Genomic DNA, 27,208 nt, shown 5'->3' on the forward strand with positions numbered 1-27,208 from the left:
TGCGCAGAACGTGCTCATATGGAATAAACCCGCTTGTGTAGTGCACATTTAACCAAAACCTTATTTGTTTTCTGGCTTGCAGGACTTTTCCCACGGGCACGTAATTTGAGTTTCTACGGAATCACAGTTAATGTTTTATTACCTCAGTTCAACTAGTTCAGCATTTACGCGCCAAAGAAAGAATGAGATGAGTGTCTCTCTCTCTTAATGTTTTTGCCTGTCTGTGTTGGAAGGGGTGTACTTGAAATGGGAGTGTCGTTTGGCCCTGCTGTCGTTTTTACTTTCAGTGAATCACTGAACTTTTAACCAGAGGCTTTAATCCTGACTTTGTTGTGCTGTCAGCCATGGATATAATTGAACTGTTTTGTATCTTTTTTGGTGCTGCACTTGTTGTCTACTATGGAGCGAAACTGCTGCTTTTCAGTAGGATGTTTTTTCCAAAGCTGTGGTTTCCACTGCCGAAGACCTTCTTCGCCTCTCTGGGAGAGTGGGCAGGTGAGCTGTGCGCGTGCGTGTGTGTAGCTTTCTAAAGTCATAAGTCATCGGTCTAGTATTACATTTAGTATCAGGACAATTTATAATATTATATTTTTTCAATGTATAGAAATGTTTAAAATATTATAAAACTACATTTGTGTCTTTTTGTTACATAATCATGATGGTTGTGTGAATGCATTAAAATGCATTGAAAGTCCAAATGTCAAAATATGCCTATTCAAATTTTTAAAAACTCTAAATGATAAAGACGAGTTTCCAGTTCCAAGGTAGTTTAGATTTTTCACATTTACACAAGCTCACACTTGCACACTGCAATGTGTGAAAAAAAGGGCAAGTCCTGACTTTCCTTTGGCTTTTTTCATACCAATTGAGCTGCTACATACATTAAGTATTGTTATTAATGTATCTACAGATCAGAAGACATTTCTGCCATTTTCTCTCTAGTAGAACAGAACATTTATTCCGAGTTGGTCTGCAAACTTAGAATAATCTTTGTCTGTGATGTCAAAACACTAATAAAAGTATAAATTACACTGTCCTCCTACAGTGTTTTGTGATTAAGTGCCCTTAGGGTAAGGTGACACGGGATAAAGGATAATGCAAAAGAAATCTAAAACTGTGGATATTATTAGTTTTCCAGAATCATCTCTGAATGTCCTTCAGATCTTCTCCCAGTATCTACACTGAAACGTGTCTCTGCAGATCCTGAGCTGTGTAATCATCTTAGGACATCCTCTTTGGCATCATCTAAAGAGGTTATTCAGTCTCTCATAGTGCTAAAAGCAGCTTAAAAAAAACTTCTTTTAGCAGAAGAAAGAAAGAAAAGAAACAGAGTACTGAGCTGTTTTTTTTCTGTCTTTTAAAGATTGGTTTCATTCCATTCTACCACAGGAAAAAACAGTCATCAGAACAGGATGTTCTGTTCTGTAGAAACTAAATCCCTAGGAATTCATTTGCCTCTTAACAATCTGATAAAACGCATTTACATTAGTTTATTTATATATTTATTTTCAGTTTTAAGTATGTGTGTTTGTGTGTGCGTGTGGTTGAATAGTTTTTGAGGACAGTGGGTGCTTCTCTGAGGAATATCACTTTAGAGGAGACAATAAGTAAGTTTTTGTAATCAAGCCAGAAATGACATGCAACTTAAAATTAGTTCACTCCACTCCATGCAGCCATCCCTCTCACTGCTCCACCACACTTTTTCCAGCCCTACGCTTACTAATAGTGTAATTATGGAATTATAAAACATAAAAATTCTACTAAACTCGTTAGTCTTGAAGAAACACGAAGAACTTCTCTGACAGGTTACAATCCACAAGACTGCTGCCAGTACAGTTCCAGGAATGTGGGTCACACAGGGTGGGGGGGTTTGAAATTGTCATTATTGCTTTACAACTGCTTTACTGCTTTCCAAACCATTAAAGTAATTTCTTTGAAAGACTCGCTTCCCTTTCTTTTCACTGGTACTCAACCGGGAATGGGGAAAGCACACTGAGACAATTCAACACTAAAAAGAATAAGACTGGACTGTAAGGAGCTATAAGGACTGCTGATGTTGGGCGCTATCACTTCCTTTGAAAGGCCTTTAGGAAATGATCTCTTATTGGTCCAGCAACTCAAAAAAAATGGGAATTTAGTCTTTACTTTATCCTTAACGTACATCTTAATCGTATCATTGCAAATTAAATTGATAAAACATTTTATCCAAAATGTTAAATGGTAAAAAAAGATCCAGAGTCAGGAAAATCATGTCACTGTTGAAAATAAACACAGGTCTGACCAGCATTAAATCAATTCCCAACACATGAGAACTTGACACTATTTTAATTTTCTTAGTAGCAGAAGTTAGTAGTGTAATTATGGGGTTACAATACTTAAGAATGCTACAAATTCACTAGTCGTGTGAATTGTGTAGCATTAAAACACGGATAACTTCTGTGACTGATTAGAACTCAAAGGATTTCTGCCAATCCAGTTCCAGGAATGTGCGTCAGTGGGGGGGGGGGGGGGGGGGGGTCTTTTTTCTGTAACACATACTCGCAGTAAAAGAACTGCAAAGCAATTATATGCAGTTTTCTGCACATATTTTAATTTTTTTGCATTATCTTAGCTGCAAATGAACATTTTTTTGAACATGAAGTCTATCGCTTGGACTCACAGCTCTGCTTCTTTAAACATCTCTAGGAATGTTATGCTGGCACTGAGGGTGACCTCAGTGCCAGCCCTGAGCCCGGACAAAAATGGGCAGGAAGGACATCAGGCATAAACACATGCCAAATCAACATGCAGAACACATTCTGCAGTGGCGACCCCTGAAGGGACAAGCTGAAAACCATTGATCTTTTGATTTACATTCATAATCACATTGCCCCTCACCACAACAGTCCAGTAAGTACTGCACAGAGTTCAGTGTCATGTTTTATTTGAGCTTTATTAATGAACACGACTCAGAGATTCATGCAGCTGTTTGGGAGAAAGTTGCTTCAGAACTAAGCTGATTGCATCATGGTCACAGGTGCTTCACACATGGACACAAAGTTCCTCAGTTCATGTAGGAGTAACTGTTTAATGGTGGCAGCAGCGCTACAGGACCATAAATATTTGGACACAGTTTTCATCATTTTGACTCAGTATGCAAAATGAGACAATTAATATGTGCCGTGTCAGTTATCTGACCTGAGGCCATCTGAGGATGAATTTCAGGAGGATGAAGTTCCCCGAAGGCAAAACATCCCCCAAAACAAGCAGGAACTGACAACACCTGCTATAAATGCCTAACAGAGCATCACCAGGGAAGAAACCGGGCATCTGCTGTATTTATTTGTTCCAGACTTTATAGAGATTTGCAACCAAGCATTTAAAGTCACAATTTAATGTATGTCCAAATACAGCAGAACCCTTAAAACTGGGCGTCTATGGATTGTAAAAGAGGAATCCTTGAAAACTGTTCGAGTCTGTCTTATGGGCACCGTAAATGTACCTATAAGACTGTAGAATGACAGAATAATAATTTGCAGAGCAAAGGTACAAATTGCAGGGCATAGCAAAGCAAGTTGAGAGAGGGATGAGCAGAGCAGAGTGGATTGATGTAAGTCTCACATTAGTAGAAGCTTAGTGTAAGTTGCATATTGTGGTTTCCATTTAAACTCTGAACTTGTCCTTTTGGTGTAGCCATCACTCCAATCAATACACACCTTGTGATGATAAATCCAAAGATGTATTACTTTAAGTCACGGGGACCAAAATGTACAGGGGTCCCTTTGTACAAAATGTTTTATAGCTGATCTGAAAACCACTTTCCAAACCACTAAATGGCTTTCTTTGAAAGCTGCTGCATTTTAATACATTTCCTCCCTTCCCTTCCATTTCACTGCAACTCAACAGGGAATGGGGAAAGCACGCCAAGGTTTTTTCACACTAAAAAGAATAAGAGAACAATGATTGTTGATGTGGGGCTCTATCACTTCCGTTGAAAGGCCTTTAGGAAGTGATCTATTATTGGTCTAGCAACTCAAAAAAATGTGAATTTATTCTTTACTTTATCCTTAACACACATCTTAATCGTATCATTGCAAATTAAATTGCAATTATTTTTTTTTTATCCAAAATGTTGGTAAACAGAGCCACCGTCAGGATAATCGTGTCACTGTTGAAAACAAACACTGGTCTGACCAGTATTAAATCAATTCCCAGCACATGGGAACTTGACACAATTGTTATTTTGCAGAAGCAAGAGAGAGGCACCCAGTTTGTCTGTTTAACAAATGAAAAGAGGCTAACTCCTGTTCTGCCAACCACTACCTTCCACCCTATCTGATATCCTTTTAAATATTTTCTCTAAATGTTTTAAAATGGTGAAAAAAGGAGGCTGTGATTTTTGCAATCGAGGTTAAAAGGTCGATGGGAGAGTCACGAGCACTAAGAAACAAACAGTTCCTGTTTGTTCTGAGAGAATTCTTTATCAGAACTGGGGAACACACTGTGTTAGTACATTCTGTTAGAACAGAGTGGGTTATAAACAAATACAGACAGCTGTATTTGTCTGAACTAGTTTCTATAAGGATTCTCAATGCTCTTAGTTTTCAGGATATAAATTGCAGGATAAAATTATTTGATTAATGATGGATTTTATCTGGAACACTAAGTTGTCCACCCTCATTTTAGTGGTGACCGGGGGTTCAGAGGGCATAGGAAGAGCATATGCATTTGCAGTAAGTATCCGACAAGCTATAAGAACACCAAAAGTTCATAGATTTCGAAAGGTCAAAACACCAAATAATCTGTGCTTTACTTTCTCTCCCTGTCTAACACTGCATTATGGCTTTCATCAGCTGGCTGAGAGAGGAATGAATGTGGTTATCATGAGTAGAACCAAAGTAAGACTGGACCAAGTTGCCAAGGAAATAGGTAAAAAATCACTTTCTGCATTTATCTGTCAGATAGTGTCAGTTTTTAACATTTGGATCTACAAATACAAATAATATAATGTATATCGCTGACCCCACAAATTGCGCTCCTTACAGGGGATACTACAGGGCAGACGGTGAAAGTGATAGTAAGTGACTTCACAAAAGAAAATGTCTTCAGTGAAATCGAGGCTCAGCTTAAGGACCTAAACATTGGGGTTCTAGGTTGGACATATTTATATGTAATGTTTGAAACATGGTTGTGTTCACCAATACCAAATGTAAGAACATATATTTTATTTGCTAGTTTTCTTGCTCTTTATATAACTGGATTTTTTTATTTTCTTTTTTAGTAAATAATGTAGGCATTCTGCCGAATGTAATCCCCAACAATTTCCTTGACTCTGCAGAGCTGGACCAGGTTAGTGGTACCTATAGTTAAACTGTAATTCAACTCTAGTCATTCACTGTATCCACCAATTTCCCTTAATCATTAATGAAGACAGCTAACTTGGGACACACGTTTTTATCTTTCCAGGAAATTACAAATGTGATAAACTGCAATGTGAAAACTATGGCCAAGGTAAGATTGTGTATTTCAAAATACTATAATGTATTTCAGTTCTTGCACACTAAGTCATAGTGACGGGTGACTGCTGACATACTGCATACAGAAATAAATACAGTTTTTGACTATATGAATTTGATCCAGTGAACCAATTGAAATTACACATTATTATGAATGTGCTCTCTATCCAAACAAATAGACTTCTCTGACCTGTTTTTTCTCCAGATGTGCAAAATTATCCTTCCGGGCATGGTGAACAGGTTTTTCATCCACTTTTGTTTTTTCTAATGTGTAATATGCTGAAATCATCACATACTGATTAACTTTGAAGTCCTGGCCACTAATGTAAAACCCCAAATTTCTGTGAGTCTACAGAGGAAAAGGGGTGATTCTGAATATTTCTTCTGGGGTCATCTCTATTACTTTCCCTTTGTACACCCTGTATGCTGCATCTAAGGTAACCACAACATCACTAGTATACCTCTCATCTGTCCAAAGCATGTTGTATGATGACTTATGTTTTAATGTTTGTTTCTCTAGGTGTTTGTAGAACTATTTTCTCAAGGTCTTCAAGCTGAATACAAAGATAAAGGAATTATTATACAGGTTGTTAACTGTATAGTACTTAAATGCGTTTGTTCCTTCTTGAAATCTTTAAAATCATGGCATGTCAATCAAGTAATTTACATTTTTATTGTTCTTGTTTTCCCAGACAGTGGCTCCATTTGGAGTCTCAACTCGGCTAGCAGCCTACCAAAAAACAAACATAGTGACTCTGTCTCCACAGGACTTTGTAAAAAGCTCCCTGCAATACCTCAAAGCTGGAGACAAAACACACGGGAGTGTCTGTCACACAGTTCTGGTAAGACTTTCTGGAACAAGCATCTGATAATGCCAAATAAATGCTGCATAACATGACAGACTTGTTCTTGTAATTAAGTGTGTGTGTGTGTGTGTGTGTGTGTGTGTGTGTGTGTGTGTGTGTGTGTGTGTGTGTGTGTGTGTGTGTGTGTGTGTGTGTGTGTGTGTTGGTATGGGCAAACAGGGCTGGTTGTTGCAGTCTGTTCCTCTGCAGGTTTTCTACACAGAGTCCATGCTACAACGTGTACAAGACGTGATCAAGATAAAAATAGCACACAAGGCATCCATGACTGAATCAAGTGCAACTATTTAAAACTAGTTATTTGATCAAGCAGGAAGAGTGTTTGGGTCAAATATTCCTCACTTTTAAATAGACATTGTCAAAGCTGCAGCATCAGCTGCTGTTAAGTTAGTGCTTACACTTTTTATTAGTTTTTTATCCATCCATTTTATTTCAAAAATACGATTCCTCCTCTTAGAATAGGAAATTCCTCCATTCATTGCCTATTTTACCGATCAGCCACATTTACAAAGGTGATCTTAATAATGTCATCAAGGATAGAAGTCAGCACAGCCACTCTTAAGGTGTCTGCAGCTCCACAGCCCCACATGCAGCAAAATGTGATACACTACCTGCAGATGCAATAGAAGTACACAAACTCAATACTTGATTAAAAGTGCAAATATTGGCCTGAAACAATTCCCACTTCAAATCTTTAACTCAAGTAAAAGTACAAAGCAGATTATCTAGATTTTATTAAGTTCAAAAAATCACATAATCTAGTAATAAACCACAAAACTAATTATGGTAACTATGGTAAATAATGTACCATAATTTATAATAACTAAGGGTAAATTAAAAAATGTTATGTGCTGACAGGATGATACATCCAAGATGATACATCAGAATTTGTTGTTCATAACATTTTTGTGCTGACCCCAAGGATGCACAGTGTCACTGCTTTGTTTATCTTTTTATTTGATGTTATTATTATTATTTACATGTCATTGTTGTCCATCTTAGCATGAATAATTGTGATACAATTTGTTGTATCATCTGTATTTGTTGTGTATTTCATTTAATACATGTCAATGTAATTGTGTAATCATGTAAGTTACTCTAGAATTCAACTGTAGTCGCTGATTAATTTGAAAATTAATATGCATTGACTCCTTCCATTTTGGGGGGGTGATAGATCCAATTAAGAAGCCATAACATCTTGATGTTTCATTCAGCAACCAAACCCACATGAAATTAAAATAAAACAAAAAGCTAAATCTACTATACACCTATAGCACAAGTTAGCTCCCCAGTACATCTTTATACAGACATTAATTGCATTACTCTAGTTAATGTTCTCAAAAAACTATATTTACATTAATATTAACATTTATTCTGACATCTCTCAAGGGGCGACTGTAGCTCAGTTGGTAAAGGCAGTCGTCCACGGGCCACAGGGTGAGTGGTTCAGCTATATGTCGAAGTGTCTCTGGGAAAGACACTGAACCTAACAGCCTTTTCCCATGCCCAGCAGTGCCCGACCAAGCCCGGTAGAAATTGGGGAGGGTTGCATCAGAAAGGGCATCCGGCGTTAAAAAAAAACTCTGCCAAATCATCATGCGGACAATGATCCGCTGTGGCGACCCTGAGCTCACAGGATAAGCTCAAAGGACAAAAAAGAGGAGGATGAAAATAACAGCTGCAGGTGCGCCCGTGTGTGTGTATTTTACATCATCATGTGTCATCAACAAAACAGGATGGTTCCTCCAGTTCAGCAAGACACCGTCACTCATATTCACTCATATTCTAAGATTTTACGATTTGAAAGATTGGTCTGATTGGTCCTTGGTCTAAAGGAATGTGATTAATGCATTGACATTACTGACACTATGTGCCTAGTTCTCCAAAGTTGTAAATCTTATAAAGGAATATGAGTGACGGTGAGTCCGGGGTTGTCTTGCTCTTGTTATTATCATCCTCTTCTTCCTTTCTGAGTTGGAACATTTGATCAGGTGAGTGCACTAGCAGATGACTTAGCTAAGGTGTCTGTCACTGCTCTAATATCCACAAATCCAGTGGGATGCAGAGAAGAATTGATGAGCTTCTACGTGGTTCCTGAGTAATGAGAATACACCTGAGACGAGGGTTTGATTGCCTGCTGCTTACAGGATGATGTACAGTGTTTAAGGCATGCAAAAACATTCATACCAGCATTTGAATTAATATGTGTCACAGAGATGTATGAGCTAAATGAGTGACTAATCACAGATGACTGGGCCGTTTAGACAGCTATGATTAATTATCCCCCCATGAGAGAGTATGGAAAAGTGACTTGAGAAAGAGAGCGAGAAGGGAAGTCACAGCAACATGGAGCCTAGATGATACATGCTTGGATTTTAAAAGAGAAAAGAATAATTTGATGCTTATTGTGATGGTTACAGAACCTTTACAATAGGTACAACACTATTAAAGCTTAATCGAGAAATGAAAAAACATAATCTCAGAATGCACAGCTATATTTATTTTCAAAGTGAGTATCCGTAATAGTTTAATCCCGACTCTTTAAAGTCTCCTTTAAATCTGTCTCACAGCTTCTTCTGTTGTTAATATTGTTGCAGCCATGCACTGTAATGTAGTTTATGGTATGATATTGTGTCAATGACACTGACAGACGTATTCAATGGCTTTATGTTTTGTTTGTTTTACTTTTGATCATGTTTCTCCAAAATTCAACTTGTATGTCAAGATGTATTGATGTGATTTTTTTCCCATTGGGTTGAATAAAGTACATATCTATGTATCTATCTGTTGTACCATGTATAGATAGACATAGAGATACAGATACAGATAGCGATAGAGCTAGAGGGCCTATCTTAGCTTTACAATGGGCAAGAAGCAGAGTACATTTGAATTTAGGATTTGAACCAGGGATCCTCTAGCTGTAAGGTGGCAGTGCTAAACACTCCACCACTGTGCTGCCCTTAACCCATTTGTTTAGGGAATTTCTCTAACTGGATACGCAACAATTATTATCCTGGACAGGCTGCCAGTCTATGTCAGGGCCAATACAAACACAGCTTTCCTCAGTTTACAACAGAAAAGGTATTGTGCAAGTTAGCGGATCATTTGCAGACTAACTTGTGTCAGCCCTGGGGGTCCTCCTACTGGCCTCGGCCCCCAAGCAGTTGCCTGCCCTGCCTGCTGGCAAAGAGCCCCTCTGCTTCTAGCTATGAGGTGGCATTGCTCAACAGGCCTAAGCATATTATTACTGTCTTGTATTCACTCTGTTGGTTCCTCCACGAAATACTCTGTGATTGTGGTAATATTCAACATGATCACTAGAGGGCATGAAGGGTAAAGGTTTCACAGTGCCCTCTGATCACTGCAAGATGGACTTGCAGCAGGCTGATCACACACAAGGCACACTATCACACACAGAGACACGCTTTTTATTAAAGCTAATGGTGTAAAAAGTCAGGTTATTTCAGATTGTTTATTGCTAAGCCTGTATTTTATCAAAATACCAAGACACTGACAATATTTCTGAAGAAGCTGCAGTATCTTACAAAACACTAAAGTCTAAAAAGCCACGACTAAATCCAGTCTCAATCCAGCACAAAACTCTTCATGTCAAAACTAGTGAAACTACTCTTTTTTTTTATTAAATGTAATAACACCTCTCTTCACCACTGGGGATTTCCTTAGAGATTTTTTATCTGTTATGTTCCAGTAGTTGCATCCCTATCAGGCTCCCTCAGTGTGTGTGTGCGTCACCTGCAGCTACAATCAAAAGGTGTTTAACCTTGTTACTCAAAAGCTGGGACTTTCCTCACCTGAGGTGCTCTGCAATTTAGTGTTACCAAAACATAATGACACCTTTTAATCAAGCAGTTTCAAAGTCACTACCATCAAATGAGATTTTCAGAGTTGATAAGATTAATACTTTAATAATAGCAGGTCAATGGTAGCCAAGAAGAGGAAATCCTTTACAAACTAGCAGTGTGGGGGGAGCTTCTGTGCTATATCTGCAGAATAATGGTTTTACTATCAGTGGCATCACATTAGTATTAAGTGAGAGTATCTTAAACATGTCTAATACCTGTAGAAGACGATTCTTTTACGAAGGGGTTCATGGAAGTCACCATTTTCATTTTAGTGGCTGACCATTGCTTACGTGGGTGGTCGGGGCTTTGAGTATGGTCTCTTCACAAAGATTGTGTATTTATGTGTGTGTGTTTGAACAGGAGAAATAAAAGGAGAGAGGTGCTGCCTTTGAGGATGCTCCCTGTGTGATTCCTCTCTCCTCCCTGGACACTGCTTGCTTGTTGTTTCAGTAAACAGAAGAAGCCAGAGATGATCCAAGAAAAGCACTCTGCCACTGCAGCCCACCCAGAAGCCAAGGTCAGGACCACTAACCTTCAGATACACGCACACACACACCCACACACCCCTAAACTAAACCCACCTCGCACGTTTTCCAGGTTGATCCCGTAATTTTAGTTTAAGAGTGGAACTTATTCACCTTTATAAAACATTCAATCTAATATGATAATTGTTGAATCAAAATAGCCATTTTACCCACAGCACTACTGGATACTGAACACCCAATAAAAATACTTGAGGGAAATAACAGAAAGCTATAAAGCCCCAATAGCCAATTACATACACTATATACATTTTTGACTCCATATTTCCTTCAGTGGCTTTCTGTTTGAAAATGTTCCATCTTTTGAACGTGCTGGGGTTTGACAGCAGGACACACCAGCATAAATATTGGAATATTTACACAAGAGTTGAAATATTTCTGTCATAATTGCCACTTTGCTTCTGAAACCTTGTTGCTGAGCACACAGAGATTCATCCTCACAGAGAGGTTTTTAGGGGTAATTGGTTCTCACAGGAGTAACAATAACTACCACTTCCCTCCTCTTCTGGACAAGGGTCTTTGAAACTCAAGAAGATAATTCCAACCATTAAACATTTCCAAAAGACAGGGCTGTCAGGGATGGCGTGCACAGCAAACTACCACCATCAAGAGACAGCAAACAAGACAAAGGGAAACAGGAAAAGTGGATACAGTGTAGGTGAATAGACAGCATGGGGGCGGAGAAAGGGTAAAACGTGAAAAGAAAAAATGAAACAAAGATTAAAAAAGAAAAAGTAATGACAAGGGCATTCTCTGATGGCCCATTGCTCACATATGGCCAGGCTTTGCTTGTACAGCCTCTCTTCAAGGCAAAAAGCCCAGCAAACATAAACAGTACGGAGGCTGCAGCTGGAGCAAAGAGGCAGCCGCTTGCTTACGGAGACGTCTCTACACTAAACAAAGGATCGAGTGATGCACAGGCCTTTGGATGTGCAACAGAGACTCAGGCAGCGCAGACAAGCCTTTCTTCCTTAACGTTTATATTTCTGCTCTCTCAATATTTACCCCATGGAAAAACACACAATTTTCCATACCTTTTGTTCTGAAAGAGCTAAACAGTAGACCTTCCTCTAAACTCCAGGACAGGGTCAAAGAGGACAAGTGTCTTTCTGTACAAAATAAGAAAAGAAGATGCATTGTATTTTCAACAACTGTACAACTCTGTCTAGAATTTCATCACTTGCCCACTGTAGGTAACCTACAGGTGTGGAATGAAGCGCATCTCGCTGCTTTTCATACAAACAGCCCATTTCCAGCTGTGTTCATGAGAAGCAAACAAAATGAGGATTGATCTCACTTATTGTGTGTGCTACTGCATTAGAAAGTTAGTTTGTACAAGCATGTGTGCATCTACCCCTTTTATGATGGGGCCCAATGGGGAACGGAAGAGTCCAGGAGCCAGTGAATTAACCCAAATTATAGCTAACAGTTGCCTGGGTAACTGGATAGGAATGAGGGGCAAATGGTGTGTAATTTCCTAATGAACACGGGGAGTTCTTTTTTCACATTTAGAGACCTCCTCAGCCTGTTACCGTAACAACGGGAGGACAATGCACGCCCCTAATGTAGTTATTTTCTTGCTGAGTCACCTAAAAGTTCTTTTCAAAGGCCTTAGATACAAACTATTTATCCTGTTTTCTTATAAACACCTATTACGGTGACATAAATCAATGTTTTTAAGGCTAATAACATTGTTGCAGTTGCCCTGAGGAGATCTACACACATACTTCTTGAAAGGTTAAGACCCTGACAATTTTCAGTTGTGGAAAAAAAAACAAACAAAAAAAACACATTAACACAATATTCTGCGCAAACTAGAACAGTTTTTGGTGTTCTGTATTTGTTTACGCCGTGCTGTTCTTACTGGTTTTGAGTGGCTGGGGCTGAGTTAGTTGGCTGATGCCACACATTCTCTACACAATCAGGTTTTCCCAATATTTAAATCAGACGATCGTTTGTTTAATTACTGTCAATCAAAAAGGACTAAATCACACTTTCTGGACAAAGCCGATTAGCCATCGACTTGAATGTTAAACTATTAAAGTCACAGTGAAAGGAACATCCAGTGCTCATACCAAAGTTACTTTTCTGGAATAATCTGAACATGCCTTACTACTTTGCTGCTGCAGTAAAAAGCAAAACCGTAAGACATCAAATACATTTTTCTACAGCAGAGGGTCGGTATATTTATTTAAATATACATATTTAGGTAAAGTAAAAATGTTTCAAGATGTCACACTGGTTTTATCACAGAAACATTGTCTCCTTTTATCATTGGCAGACCACACAGTGGATCATTCTTATTCACCTGTAGTATACACCTCTGCCGTTTTATTAAATTATTAAAAACTCCTCAGACGGACTCACCGCGCCACTGGGTGACATGCATCTTCATACAGAGATGTGTGATCAACAAATGTTATTCCATCATGTGGACTGGCTTGCTTCAGACTATTGAGTTATGGCAAATCAGGGCACTCTGTGTGTCTGGATAACAGAGGTCTTCTGTACAGACAAATAACCAAATGAAGGTAACAGATAAGCTTTGACAGGTAAGTGGTGGCCAAATAGTTGTTGGTTTAAGTCTCCGAATGGGAATTTGTAGAAAATACTGTTAATTAGTTTTTTGTAAATCCACTCTCAAGGACACGAGCTAGCTTTTAATTAGTGACAGTCTGGAGACGTGAGCCTAGAGGCCCAGGTCAGAATGGGTCAACACTCATTCATAGCTTTTGACTAATCAAATCAAACTGGGTGTCACAGACTGACTTCTACAAATACACAGAGAGCTGGAGCTGTCTCTCTGCCAGTACTTCTGACAGTTCAAGTTTACAACAGACACCTAGCTTATAGTGGCAGGAAATATAAGCACACTTTCCACAGAGAGACTTAAAACTAATACAAGAACCAGAAAAACATGTGGTTCACACAAAATGTAATTATTGCACTGACTTAAGACATTGTCAGTGATCACTGTGGTGGCTGCACGTCTCACTCCACATCCCTGGAAGAATGCTACAGGTAGCTTTAGGAATAAGAGAGTATTGTACATATGTCATTGAACCATGGTACCTGGCTTCCATTAGCCTCCCACCAACTGTCAGCCACTTGTGGAACTTTGTGTTGTCAGCAAAATGCAAAGCCTCTCTGCTATCTCACTTGAACGGCACTATAACAACAAAAAGCCAGATAGGAATCTGCAGATCTAAGTTGTGGGTGAAACAGAAAGGGAAAAGCAGAGAGGGAAGGGTGTGGGGTTGGGATAAGAGAAAGGGCTTTTTATTCTCCACTGTCTGATTTGAACAGGTGTGACAGATGTGTGGCCTCAGTATGTGTTTGTGTAAAGATAGTCATAATGTACCACCCAGAAGAACTACACACTTGCGCTCTCTCTCACACACACACACACCTACATTTCTGTGCTACATTTTCTGTTGAGGCATGCCCTCCTGTCTGTTGTTTATTGATAGCTATCAGCACTTTCTCATTTCTACTCAACACAACGCTGCTCTCTCTGGGGTCCTATTTACTTCAATGTAACAGCTGAAAAAGGTCACACACAGCTGTGGGGTCCAGCACTCATTAGCCATTCACACATCACACAGAAAAGGGGGCTTACTTTGTTTTCATATTACTGCAAACCTTGATTTGTCCGCAGCTTTTTTGACTTTATTTTAATTTTGAAGACAAACACTTGCATTCATAGTGAATAAAAGAACGAATTATGGCATTAATGCTACTTTACATCCAACTTCTCCCAACCATAGTCGTTTCACAGATTATGCAGCAGCAGCAACACCTTTCTGTCTGAGGGGGCATTTGAGGCACAGCTGAGCAGAGCCACAGATCAGATTACTGTGCAGTGCACTGTGCAGGGAAACAAAACCATCTCAACAATATGCACAGTCTACTGAAGAGGGAGAGATAGCCAGGGGTTCACAGTGACAGATATTTTAAGTGATAACTCTGCAGGGCCACCAACAGTTCAGCTCGTAGCAGCTATGGTATCAATAACAATAACGGCTAATGCCTACAATGGGTTGGTTCTCTGTGTCAAACCCACCACTTAACATCATATCAGGTGCAGCAACTTTGAATTGTGGAATTTTCCTACATATGCGTAAGAGACAAAAACACTTATTTTCAAAAACGATTATTTTACCTGTGGTAATTTGAACGTATTTTACTTTTTTTTTATTAGTACTGGATCAGAGACACCTACCTTTTAAGCAAACAGGCCAATCATCTGATGGTTTCAGCTTTTCCACTATGAGAATGTATCTATGTTCTTTGTCTTACGCTATTGTAAACTGAATATCCTCGAATTGAAATTGTTAGTAAAGAACATTAATAAGTTATAGAGAAGCACCATTTTCAATTTTTTTATATTGCATTCAATATATAAATGTTAAAGTGAAGACACCGTAACAATTTGACGAAATGCAAACACTTGGCTTAAATTGCAACCTTTACAACCTGCTTGTTAAACAGCTCAACATCATCTTAGTTTACCATCTTAGCTTGCTGACTCAGTGAACACTGAAGATTTTTAACATATACAATATGTTGAGTTTAAAATATCTATTTTATATGCAATAAGAGTCTTCTTTTAAAAAGTTTCAAAATTTTTATTTCTTCCAAAGGAAGTTCTCATTAGTCTTCCACAGACTCTTACTCTCCTCCTCTTTAGACCTACTTCTAGCTAAAATATTTGTGCTGATGCAAACTCTCTGAACTTCCTCTGGGTCGGTTAACCTGTTGATGCTCTCTTCATTACCCTCATTCAGGATGTCCCAAAAGTCTTTGCGACTGCCCTTTGAGGCCTGAACTTGTGTATTAGCCGGATGTGTACTTGTGTGTGAGCTTGGAGAGGACGGGGAGTCTAAGTGGCATGTTGAACCAGAATGAGTATTTAAAGTGGTTCTGGTCTGAGATGGTGTGGAGAGACATGCCCTCACCGACAACGAGGAGGGGATAGGGGCTGTTTTTGGGGTGCTCTTGGGTTGTGCTTCCCTGGGTTTGGGTTTAAACAAATCATCAAGGATTGAGGTGTCCCCTATCAGATCTGTGAGAAAAGAGTGACTACTGCAGGCAGAAGGGGTCTGTTGAGGAGGGAAATTTTCACTCTGCCCTTGAAAGGTTTCATTAGTCCTGGAAGACAATTTCTGCTCTTGCTGCTTTCCCTGAGCTGTGGGTTTGGATAACGCAGTGGACCTGCCATGGCTGACATCCCGAGAAGAAGGGGTATCTCTGTCTGCGCGGTTCAGCAAAGCAGCTGTCTCTCCAGACCCCAGACCACTGCTACTCGCTCGATCCACACCAAGACCACCACCAGCTCTGTAGGTTCCAGAACTACAAACACTACCCCTCTTTGTCCTCTTGTGTCCTCTGGCACTGCAGGCAGTCTCCCCCCCATCGTCTGACACAGGGCTTGAAACATCCGTAAGAAGGTCTAGAGCATTCTTCTGCGGGACCCTTTGCTTTTTCCTGGACTCTGGAACTTCATTTTGTGGGTTTCTAGACTTGTTTGCTTTAGTTTGCAGTTGCTGGTTCTTTGGAGTGTACTTAGGCTTTTTTGTGGCCTTTGGAACATCATTCAGTGCGGTTCTGGTCTCTGCGTGAGATTTTGTGGCAGCTGTTTTGGTGGATGTGGAGGGGGTAGATGAAGAGGAGGAGTATTGTGCTGAATCAGGTTGTGGGAAGGTTTTTGTGACTATCTTAGCTAGGTCAGGGTGGTCCAGCGAGGTGTAATATTGTCTCAGCCATGCCACTCTCTGGGATGAGTCTCTTTTCAGGATCTCTACTGCAAAATCATTAACTGAGGGAAAGTTGAATTTTTTTGCCATTTCCTCCAGCTGCTGCCTACAGACAAAGACACACAGGACACAGATATTTGTGTGACAAACAAAATATTTCTATAAATAAGATTCCTGCTAACCTCCTCTGAATCTGCACAATCTCTACACATAAAAAGTTAGCATTAGGCCACAACCTGGCACAAAGTGCCTCGCATCTTACTGTGAGGTAGTTTAAATTAAATTTAAAGCTTTTAAAAAGCCACAAAGGCTAAACTATTAATCAGACATTCTGCGGGTCAGTCAGCCCTAGCCTAAGATGAATAGTTCTCATATTCAGGCTCATTTCCAGATAGCAATGTAGTACGAGGTGTTTTTCCCGAGCTTCTAGGCAGCCATTAAAACTGTGGTCTAACTAAACTAGGAGACAGAAATACTTCAAAGTCTTTGGTGGTACAGCAGCATTATGGTGGTGTTATTACCATTTGTGGCTTTCACTGGAAAAACAATAAATAAAAGTAGGCAGTAAAACAACATGCACATTAAGAATACCTTCTGTATGAGAGTGCACCGTACCTTTCCGTCATACTGCCTTTGGGCAGTCAGCGTTCTCTCGGGAATGCTAAAGCTCAGTGAAAAGCCCTAACAGACGACCTAAAGAGATGCGTTTCTTGCAACATTATTCACCGGTACTCAAACTAAAAAAAGAAACAACTCTGTAGCCACCAACTGGTGTTCTTGCTGTTCAATATGCTGTTGTTTATCATGTGTTGTGTTTCTGTTTATTGATTGACTGTTGTTGTGGCAACATGACTGCTGTTGCATTCAACTGAAACATCTATTTACCATGTTGCACATGGTCCCTTTTAAATACTTTAAATCATTTACAGCAACGTTAATTGAGTGAATATCAATATAAATAGTGTGCAAAGTATTCTGACTCTCTCTGGCAAGGTTCTGGGCAAAGACACAGTATTCCCTTTGGGAAGTGAGACTGGAGGTACAAAAGTGCCTGTGTAGTTGTTTATGTGTGTTTGGAAGGTAGGGGGCGGAGGTGATGCAGCAGGACAGAGGTATGTATTTGTGTACTGTGTGCCTGTATGTGTGTAAATGCTTGTTAGGACTTGTGTGAGTATTAGTGTGGATTTGGAAGTCCTCAGGCGATCATTTTTGGATGCTCTCAGGAGGGTTGTGGTTGTGCAGGGGAAAACTCCTGCACTATTAGGCCTGAACATAACAGGGTAATCTTAGGCATGATGCTGGGAATAGGTGGAAGAGAAAGCTCAGAGGTGGTCTCTTAACACACACGCAATTCCTGAGGCCCAGTTGGGGGCGCTCAAAACTATCTGTGGTGAGCTTTGGCGTAATTCCCTGCACTGCTAAGAATGCATTTCTTCTTTCCTTCCCTCCACATTTTGCAAGAATTTTCCTCCTTTTATCTACTTTCTACTATATTCCAATTCAAACTTCTTCTTCATTACTCTTTGGTTACAGATTCCCTCATCTAGCCTCAGTTTTCCTCCGCAATACCTACCATCGCATCTTCTCTACTTTCTTTTATCTTTTTTCTCCATCAAAGGGCAGCTGTAGCTCAGCTGCTGTAGGTCAGTGGGTAAGGAGCCTTCCACAGACCACAGGGTCAGTGGTTTAACTCCCAGTCCCTCCTGGCTACATGTCGAAATGTCCTTGAGCAAGACACTGAACCCCAAATTGCTTGCACGACAGCCATCGGCATCGGTTTGTGAGTGTGTGAATGGGTGAAGCGCTTTAAATTAAAGCACTAGATAAGCAGAACATTTCAAATCTGATCTTATTTTCTACAACACACTTATTTGATTTATGTCTTACTCTCAGCTTTTTTTGCGTCATCCTAGCTGCTTTTGCTTCTGTCCTTTCCTCCCCTGACACCCTATTCAGTACCTGCATATAGCCTGGGGGGTCTCTCCCGTGATAAAGGTGGTGTATTTGGTGTGGTCCACCCTCTTGCTGGTGAAGGTGACTGGATGATCCACACTTGGCTTCTTCAGCCTGACAATGGCAGGGCAGGGCTGACTCTCTGGTGGACTCAATGATAGTCTCTGCTATGATTAAGAAAGTGGATGTTATGTTTTTCTTCAGACACAATTTGTGTTCAGACATGAAGCTAGCTTTAATCAATTTGCTACCGTTACTGCTGTTATATGGAGAGAGTGCACAAATAAATTATTGAGGATTCAACTTATACTTGATAGGAGTGCAGTGTCAGATACAACCCCAATAATTTAAGAATCAAAGAAGTAGTGCTAAGGTCAAATGTACCTCCTGGGTACCAAGAAGGTGATTGGCTGGGAGCTGAGAATACATCCTGCGTTCAAACACGTCCCGTACAGCAGCTTTACTGATCAGCTCTTCTGCTTTGCTCCCACCCACCACACGCTGGTTAGAGTGGGTGTACACCACCTCTTGTAAACCCCCTTTAAACAGATATACACGTCATTAATTTTGAAATTTCATTAATTAAGAATATTAAAATACAACCGCAGTTACAGAATCTGACCTAGCACACTGTCAATGGTTCCTTGATTTCTTTTGGACGTTGGGGAAGCCTGGGTTTTCAGGCTGGTAAATGAAACCGGATTGAGCATCCCTGCATGTCTCGCTGTCTTGTCTGTCGTTGGTCTTCGCCCCTCTTCAAGCATGTCTACTGGGGATCTAACTTTCTGGGGAGATGTTGAGCGACATCCTTTCTTAACAGGAGTGAGTTCATCATCAGAAGATGTGAATTTCTCTATGTTTTCGGTGTATTTTGATCTGGCCTTGTTCCTTACACTAGCACTTCGCCTCTTTCTATTACAGTCAAGTCTTCCTCTCCTTTTATCTTTATGGTGTGAATCTGATGCAACCTTCTTGGACCACATGGTTTCCTCTAAATCAAAGTCCTCAGATTCATCAGAGTAACCTTCCAAGCGGTGCACTGTGGAAACTGTGGTGTTGAGTTCAACAGGCTTTTTGTCTAGTTTTGTCGAGTTTTCATTGCTGTCCTCATCTGCTGTAATGTAAGTCCACCTATTAAGGCCCTGTGTCTGTTTTACAACATCACCCCTCTCTTTCAGCAGAGAAACCCTTTTATTTCCTCCATATTCACTTCCTTTTTTTCTGTCTGAACTACTGGAGATGTTCCAGGTTTTTGTTCCCAATTTAGGAAGACAAACTGCACTGTTTCCTGTTTTGGAGATGCCAGAGGTGTTACTATCCTTCTTTCTTACATTTATTTGCTCCTTAGCTTCTGTGTCGGATGGGCTAAATTCTACACTTGGACTGCTGTCCCCATCACTCAACTCTGGGTTTTCATTAGCCTTTTCGAAGAGTTTGGAAAAACCATGTTGAAGGAGATTCATTCGACCAGGACCAGTAGCAGCATTGGCCTCCCTGATGCCATCTAGTGCATTAGGGTTTGAGCGTCTCCTCTTGAACCCCTGCCTCTCTTCATCCTCTTCACTTCCACTGCTGAAGTCCAGCACCGCTCCGGGGTTCTCTGATGCATCTCTGTCTTTCTTGGCTGTTTCATAGTTTGGTACAGGCTCATGTGTAGATGAACAATCTCCAGGTCCCTTAAATGAAATGTTAAAAACAACCAGATGAAGAAAAAAAGGTAGGTTGTACAAGAAGAAATCAATGATACCTACACTGCTGGAGAATGGTTTAACTAGAAAACTGCAACAAGAAGTTAGAAATTTTTCACTTCCAATGTTCATCCCATCTTTCAGTGGACCAGCCCATGTGAGATTTCATTGTATAATATAAAACAGATGTTTGCAACAATAAATCATTATAAACATCAGTGTTACATATATCCTCCATGATGATGTACTATGAAGAAAACAAAAAGGGTCATAACATTTCTGGAGAGACCACCAACACTGATTCTAATTTTGCAAAATTTGCCAACTCTTCCCCGATTCTGCATGTGTGTGTTTTTGACTACGTGCATGTGTTTTTTTTAACACGCCTCAAGCCTCGTTTTGTACGTGTGAAGACACCCCAGTGTATTCTATATTTTTGAAAGAATCTGAAAAGCCTCAGCGGAGCAGCAGCCCTTTAAAAAGACTGCACAAAAAGTGCTGCACAGTGCAGGCCTGGCTGGGAACTCGATGATAAGGGGTATCACAGTGTAAATAAATAGCTGAAATGCAGAAGATAGGCTTCAGTGTGGTCTGTTCTTTCCATAAGGACAAGCAAATAATTTTATCCAGTGGTTTCACACAGCATGAGAGAGGGAGACAAAGGGCACCTCATCTTTTAGGTTCACTAAAATACAAAGACTGGAGTGTAAAAATGTTTGTGAGCCAAAATCTTAAAGGAATAGTCAACACAAAATCTCTTGCACTGCATTTACTAAACACAGTATTTATGCACCAAGCACTTGGAAGGTTGCAGTAAAGTGTATTTAGAGCAACCTGCAGTGTACACTTTAGGCTTGGGCGGCCACCATAACTAACTGCTTGAATACAAGCAAATCACATGTAATGTGAGAAAACTACAAAGTTTTTACAACCATTTTAAAAGCATGAAAACCATTTTAAAAGAATGACCATTTAGAAATTTGGGTGACTACGTGATGCTGAATAGATTTTGAGTCTCACTTAGCTCATCTTCTTTCTATACAAGCGGCATTTATCCAATGTTGACAATTTTGTCAGAGGGGCAATCAATAAATACAGGCCGTATAAGTATAGGCCATTTTGTGGGTTGGTTGACTGACAGAAAGGAAGCTCTATGTTTGAGGTATTCCCTACATCACATGGTAATGGGAATATGAGTAGGATGCCTGGGAAAGAAGATGGAGTGAGGGATGGGAAATATGAGTGCCCTATGTTCTGGGTCTCTGAGAATGGCTGTTACTCACGCTAGCTCCCTTCCTCTCCTCCTCTTTTTTCTGTGTGACAGTGTGTGTACTGGTTGTCACTACTCCGGCCTCCACTTGTCCTTCTCGCTGACAGGAAGAGATTCACATTATCATCCAAACAAGTACTACATTATACAACACATTAAAATCATCAACAAAACACTGATATTTTCCAACTGTACTATTCATATTATTGTATTTTTTGGTATGTAGCTAAAGTCTCAGAGGAAAGAACAGTAAGTGCAACATACAGTAAGTGCTGTTTGCTGTAAGGTTAGTTGCTTTTGATTACTATTCTTGTGACCATATGACAACACAAGACTCAAAACCAAAGAATAGAAATAATGTTCGGCTTGGTTTGTGACACTCTGTATTGTAACTGTCAGTGGGACGAGGTGATTTAAGGTACACTACAATAAAACACTTTATTATTCAAGCAGAAAATGTAATATGAGCTTTCTAACCTCTAGTATCTGGCGGGTGAGACATGTCCCTTGGGTCTGCAGCCTGAAGAGGTTTTTGATTCCAAACAACTCTCCCTTATGGACACCATGCCCCTGCACTGCTTCGAAATACCGCCGGGCACTCTCCTTGCCAACAACTGAGCTCTGCAATTGCTAGAACATAGGAGGGAAATTTAAGAATATGCAGTTTAAAACGTATTATTTTGCCTGATTACATTCAGGTTATGCTGTCATGGTTGTGTGATACCTGTTTGTAAACTTGTCTGAGGTAGATAACCTCCTCTACAGTACCCAATGAGATGAGCCTGAGAACAGTCACATCTCTGCACTGGCCAATACGATATGCCCTGAAGAGACACACAAGGTGTACAATGAAACGAGACATTTACACTGCATTAGCTAGTACGTTCTTTGACCCAGCTAAGAAAAGCTACAAGACTAAAACATTTATAGCTGAATACAGAGTAAAACTGTAAAATCCGTAAAGGCATTGCCCACAATATACCTGTCAATAGCCTGTAGGTCATTTGCTGGGTTCCAGGTGGGATCAAATAGAACTACCACATTGGCCCCTACAAAGTTTAGACCAAGACCACCTGCCCTAAAGGAACAAAGGACAGTTATCTATAAGTTCAAAATGAATAAATAATAATAAATACAGCAGACATATTATATTAAATATTACCTACAGCCTGTTATGATAGAACTGTTAGGTCTTAATTTTAGGCAAAAGGTCTAAAATGTAAACTAACATGGTGGAAACCAGGCAGAGGTTGGTGTGAGAGGAGCTGTTGAATTCTTTGACAATCTGGATTCTCTCTTTGGATTTGGTGGTTCCGTCCAACCTGCTGTAGTCCAGGCCTTCTGCCATGCAGTAGCTCTCCAGCACATCTAACAGCTGCCAGATTAAAAACAAAACACACAGTGGTAAATGGTTAAAAGCATATTAATCAACTGGATAAAGTGTGACTGTGCCACTTTTATTCTCTTTAATGGTCTAATCACCCTCACAACAACCCAAATGTTACCTTGTGTAGTCTAAGTCATGAGATAACCATGTCTCCAGCTACGACTTTTTATCTAAGCAAGTCATCTGCTCTAAAAGCGATGGCAATTAAAAGGGTGTACAATCCTAGTGTTTGTGTTTAAAGGCCGGAAGGCTGTTACTGGAGAGCAAAGCTCTAACCGTGACATAATCTCAAATCTCTTTTTGATTACATCAGTGAGCATCAAATCATTGTGCTACGGAAAAACATCAAGTCTCCATGTGCAAAGGCACTGAAACACAAACATTCAATACAGTACTTACCTTGGTTGAGAAAGAAAAAAGAAGTACTTTGTCTCTCTTTAGCATATAATATTTGAAAAGCTTCTGTAAAACCTGCAATGAATACAAATATGTTAATAGAATTATTTTAGCTTAAGCTGAAACAGCCCATGATGAGAAAGTGGCTAAGCTTTTGTTATCCAACACTGTACCTTCATTTTTCCACTGTACACTGGGTCTGATAAGGCCTCAAATGCTTCATCTTTGCATCGCTGCACAAAGTCTGGAAATTTTTGGAATACCTTCTGACAAATGGTCCTCACATATTTTTCCTAGATAAAACAAATAACTTTTGTTAGTGAATCTAAAGCTCCCATCTCATACATTTAAACCATATTTAAAATAGTTAAAGGATAACATTTTCAACCTGTTTCTTGCTGGTTCCTGTAGTGGACTGAAGTAGTGCCGCATGGTTGGCAACCTTCCTCAAAATGGCCAAGTAACTAAAGTATAGCCCTTTCATGTGGACACCTTCAGAGTTTGTCTACAACAGAAAAAAAAGAATCCTTCTTTTTGAAACCATACCACATCCACATGTCTTGAACTTTTAATGTTGATCTATTGAAAATACAGTAGCTTAGCTCGTACACTCATGTCCAACTTAATACATTACATGGCACACAAGTGCACACATGGAAAAGTGGTGAACTAACTTTATAACAGCAGTTTCTACGTGTATGTCCACTTTGACAGTCACATTTCTCTGAAGACCTTAACAGTAATGTCACATCTTCGGTGTCCAACACAGTCTGATACAAAGTCTGTTGAAAGTCTGTCAGAGAACAATACACCACCTTGGATGGGACACAACACAATGCTTTGAGACATCATACATTTTCATTTCAATTTTATGATGATTTCCATAAAAGTGAAAACCTTTAAAAAGATTTTAAAGTATGTATAAGTATGGTTTGACTCAGCCAATCTTACCCTGTCATCCTTCTTAGGCAGTTGTTCTTTGATAAGAGCTTTGGTCCTTCTCAGGAAAGAATGAGAAATCTTCCTCACCAAGGCTCTGACAGTCTTTCTCCCTGTAGCTAGGTCACGTTTGGTTGCATTGTGCCTCTGTCCTTGCTCAATCGGATCTGAAAACTTGTTCTTGAAATTACCTAAGCTGCCAAGACAACCAGGTGTGGCCCTACATAGCATGAAATTCACAAAAGCAATTACAAATGTGCAAACTAAAATCACATTACCTCACACTAGAACAAAATGCATGGAAAGAGCAAATGATAAACACTGTAAGACTGAAGCCGCTTAACGCACCAGTCCATGACGCACCACAGCTCTTCAAGATTGTTCTGTAAGATGGTGCCAGTGAGGCCAATTCTGATCTGTTAGAAAGTAAAGTTCAGCCTTTTTACTTGTTATTGATATACACCACAACACTCCACTATTCGTAAATCCACGCAGACTCCATTCATTACTAGTTACACACCAGCAATAATATACTAAAATAATCATCTAAATATAAAGCCCCCTGACCTTACATCGCAGCTCCTTCATGGCCTGAGTGATCTGAGAGTTTGGATTTTTTATCTTGTGGGCCTCATCCACAATCACAGCAGACCAGTTTATGCTGCAGGGAGGGCAGAGATATATTTTAGTTACAATTCACTGTACCAGAGAAACAGTCAGATACAAAAACTAATTATGTCACATTTTTGAAAAATAACGAAGAGAGTATACAAAAAGCATATTCAACAATCTATGGTACCTGTTGCTTGTGTTTAGTTAATGTGTTCTTACTCATTAAACTGATCCAGACAAAGCCGCAGAGTCTCGTAGGTGGTGAGAGCAATCTCAGTACGTCCCCTCTTGATGCGAGCCAGCTCCTCCTCTTTCCTCAGCCCATGGACCACCACAACCTGGAAGTGGCCCCATGTGTCCAGTTCATCTTTCCAGTTATAAAGAACTGACAGCGGGGCAACAATGAGGAACACCTAGACCAAATACGAAAATCATGTTGACAAATGAGTCATACAGGTATCGGTACCTTCACACCATTGCTTCAAATAACTGTATGCATCTGCCTTTAGGCAATACAAAAGTAATGTATGGCTCCTAACAAGACAGTTTATGATTTATAACATATCAATACCTACTTTAGTGAGTTTACTTTGATTGGAAGGCATCTGACTCTGCAGAAACTGCGGCCTGTTGTTCTTGATGTCCTCCCATGTGCCCGTTTTTTGCAACACAGCAGCAAGGAAACCGATGACCTGTGTAAGACCAAAGACAAGGAGAGAGTAAAAGCAAGAAAACTATGTTATAAAGAAATGCAAGCATGTTAACAGTTTTGAAAAAACGTCTCACACAGGACATGCACTTTATACCTGTACAGTTTTTCCTAGGCCCATGTCATCCCCTAAGATACAACCTCTGGAACAGATGAAGTTATTGAAAAGAAACCTGATACCATCTCTCTGGTAATCCCTCAGGTACCTGTTGATCGTGTAAGGGACTCTGTCTCCTTCGACATCACTCAGCTCTAAGGGGATATTTAGCCCGGGGTCTGTCACAATGCTGGGAAAAAAAGGTTTTTCCTGGGTGAAGTGATTCAAGCTGGGTCTCAAGAGTTTTGATACGGGTATGGCTTCTTCCTCCTTTTCTGCATCCTTGTTGTGGTCTGCAAATATCACCCATGCTGTGGTTTCATTATTCTGAAAGTTGGTGCTCAATCTTTGTATGGTGCCTTCCAGCAGCGTGCCACTTTTTGCGTTAGGAGCCAGACAACTGTCACCGTCACGCCACAGTGCTGTAAAATGATAATAAAATTGTACTAATTTACTGTGCTTTGTAGCAAACCGTAACCTAACAGCATAAGAGTTTGCGCATTAAAAGGTACATCTATAACACAGATGCATGTTGTCATAGTGGTTCATGGTCCATATTCTGAAGTAAATCTTATCATGGTTTAAATAAAATAAAGAGCACATATTTAACACAAATATCCACTAATCTCTAAAGAAAACATAGAAACAAATATTATTGTTATTCTCAAAAAGTATACTGGTTAATTAAACGCTACTTGTTAGGTTCACAAAGATGTGGGTCTTGACTGTCCTGGCCTTTAAAAGGTTTCCCTTTCAACACACTTTACTGACATTTAAGGGGTTTTGTGCAATTTACTTCAATACGCGGTCTGTGAATTTCCTCCCCCATAAAAGACTGAAAGTGCATTAAGAAGTGAGAGCCAAGTTGAACAAGACGAATGAACACAAGCAGGCAAAATCTAGTTCAACGTTCATGTGGACACCAGAACGATGTGTGTTGCACTTATAATGGAAATAAGACGTTGTGACGATTTATTAACAAATAGTGGGAACAGATAAGAGGCAACAAATAAGCAAATGCTTGAACGCAACAAACCTTTTTCATCGGCAGAAGTTGAAGCCATCGGGATGCACAGTAGCTTGTTAGCTTGTTTGACTTAGCCAACATTTACAAAAAGGTTAAACACTGAAAGCGAAAGGACACATGTGTAAAGGCACAGAAGCGAATCTCACGTAAGACGAATCATCCGAAGTAAATCGACGATACTTCATCTTCGTTTAATGACATTTTTCCCTCGAAAAAGGAAAAACAGATGCACAAAATTAGTATTAGCTTCCCTGCAACTGAGTCTTTATCTATTATTACAACCAGTACCGCACTTTCGTCTTTTTTCACCGCGTTCAAATAAAAGTATAAAAAAGAAACTCCGCAAATTATACATTGAATAAATTAATATTTTTTAAATAATGAATGTTTTTATAATTTAGACGTTTTTCTCTAATATACTTCACCATTGAATATTGTACCGAAAGTGCCGAGTACAAGCTAGGTAAAAAAAATACACTAACTGTTCAGTGATTTAATTTAATTAAATGTGGTAATATTATCCGAGTAGCAGTCATTATGAAATAACACATTTTATCAGTCACTCATAATCAGATGAATATGTTTATTGTAATAGCATGCAGTTTCTGTTT

General features: G+C 39.7%; 2 protein-coding genes across 8 annotated transcripts; one reads left to right on the forward strand and one right to left on the reverse strand.

Annotated features, from left to right (window-relative positions):
• hsd17b3 (hydroxysteroid (17-beta) dehydrogenase 3) lies at positions 1-9,137 on the forward strand. Of its 3 annotated transcripts, XM_067522257.1 has the most exons (12): positions 357-495; positions 2,686-2,889; positions 4,666-4,712; positions 4,833-4,908; positions 5,025-5,132; positions 5,261-5,328; positions 5,446-5,490; positions 5,701-5,735; positions 5,851-5,932; positions 6,016-6,081; positions 6,188-6,337; positions 6,521-9,137. In XM_067522257.1, coding segments are annotated over exons 2-12 (807 nt in total). In that variant the 5' UTR covers positions 357-495; positions 2,686-2,888; the 3' UTR covers positions 6,650-9,137. The 3 variants fall into 3 exon arrangements, with proteins under 3 accessions (XP_067378356.1, XP_067378358.1, XP_067378357.1); XM_067522255.1 differs by lacking the exon at positions 2,686-2,889 and having other exon boundaries at positions 1-495; XM_067522256.1 differs by lacking the exon at positions 357-495 and having other exon boundaries at positions 2,515-2,889.
• A 5,992-nt stretch (positions 9,138-15,129) lies between these two features.
• On the reverse strand, positions 15,130-26,860 carry ercc6l2 (excision repair cross-complementation group 6-like 2). 5 transcript variants are annotated; one of them, XM_067522251.1, is made up of 20 exons: positions 26,607-26,860; positions 25,571-25,992; positions 25,340-25,456; positions 24,984-25,177; positions 24,720-24,813; positions 24,501-24,568; positions 24,165-24,372; positions 23,888-24,028; positions 23,602-23,718; positions 23,387-23,506; positions 23,217-23,288; positions 22,660-22,805; positions 22,413-22,508; positions 22,155-22,254; positions 21,908-22,060; positions 21,444-21,530; positions 19,095-20,148; positions 18,857-19,011; positions 18,479-18,636; positions 15,130-16,625 (listed from the first exon to the last, which is right to left on the reverse strand). In XM_067522251.1, exons 1-20 carry the CDS (start codon positions 26,632-26,634, stop codon positions 15,392-15,394), a joined length of 4,764 nt encoding a protein of 1,587 aa, XP_067378352.1. In that variant the 5' UTR covers positions 26,635-26,860; the 3' UTR covers positions 15,130-15,391. The 5 variants fall into 5 exon arrangements, with proteins under 5 accessions (XP_067378352.1, XP_067378351.1, XP_067378353.1 ...); XM_067522250.1 differs by having other exon boundaries at positions 18,479-18,639; XM_067522252.1 differs by lacking the exon at positions 25,571-25,992 and having other exon boundaries at positions 18,479-18,639.
• Positions 26,861-27,208: the final 348 nt, after the last annotated feature.

Source organism: Channa argus, chromosome 11 (genome assembly GCF_033026475.1).
Source record: "Channa argus isolate prfri chromosome 11, Channa argus male v1.0, whole genome shotgun sequence".
Taxonomy (NCBI): domain Eukaryota; kingdom Metazoa; phylum Chordata; class Actinopteri; order Anabantiformes; family Channidae; genus Channa; species Channa argus.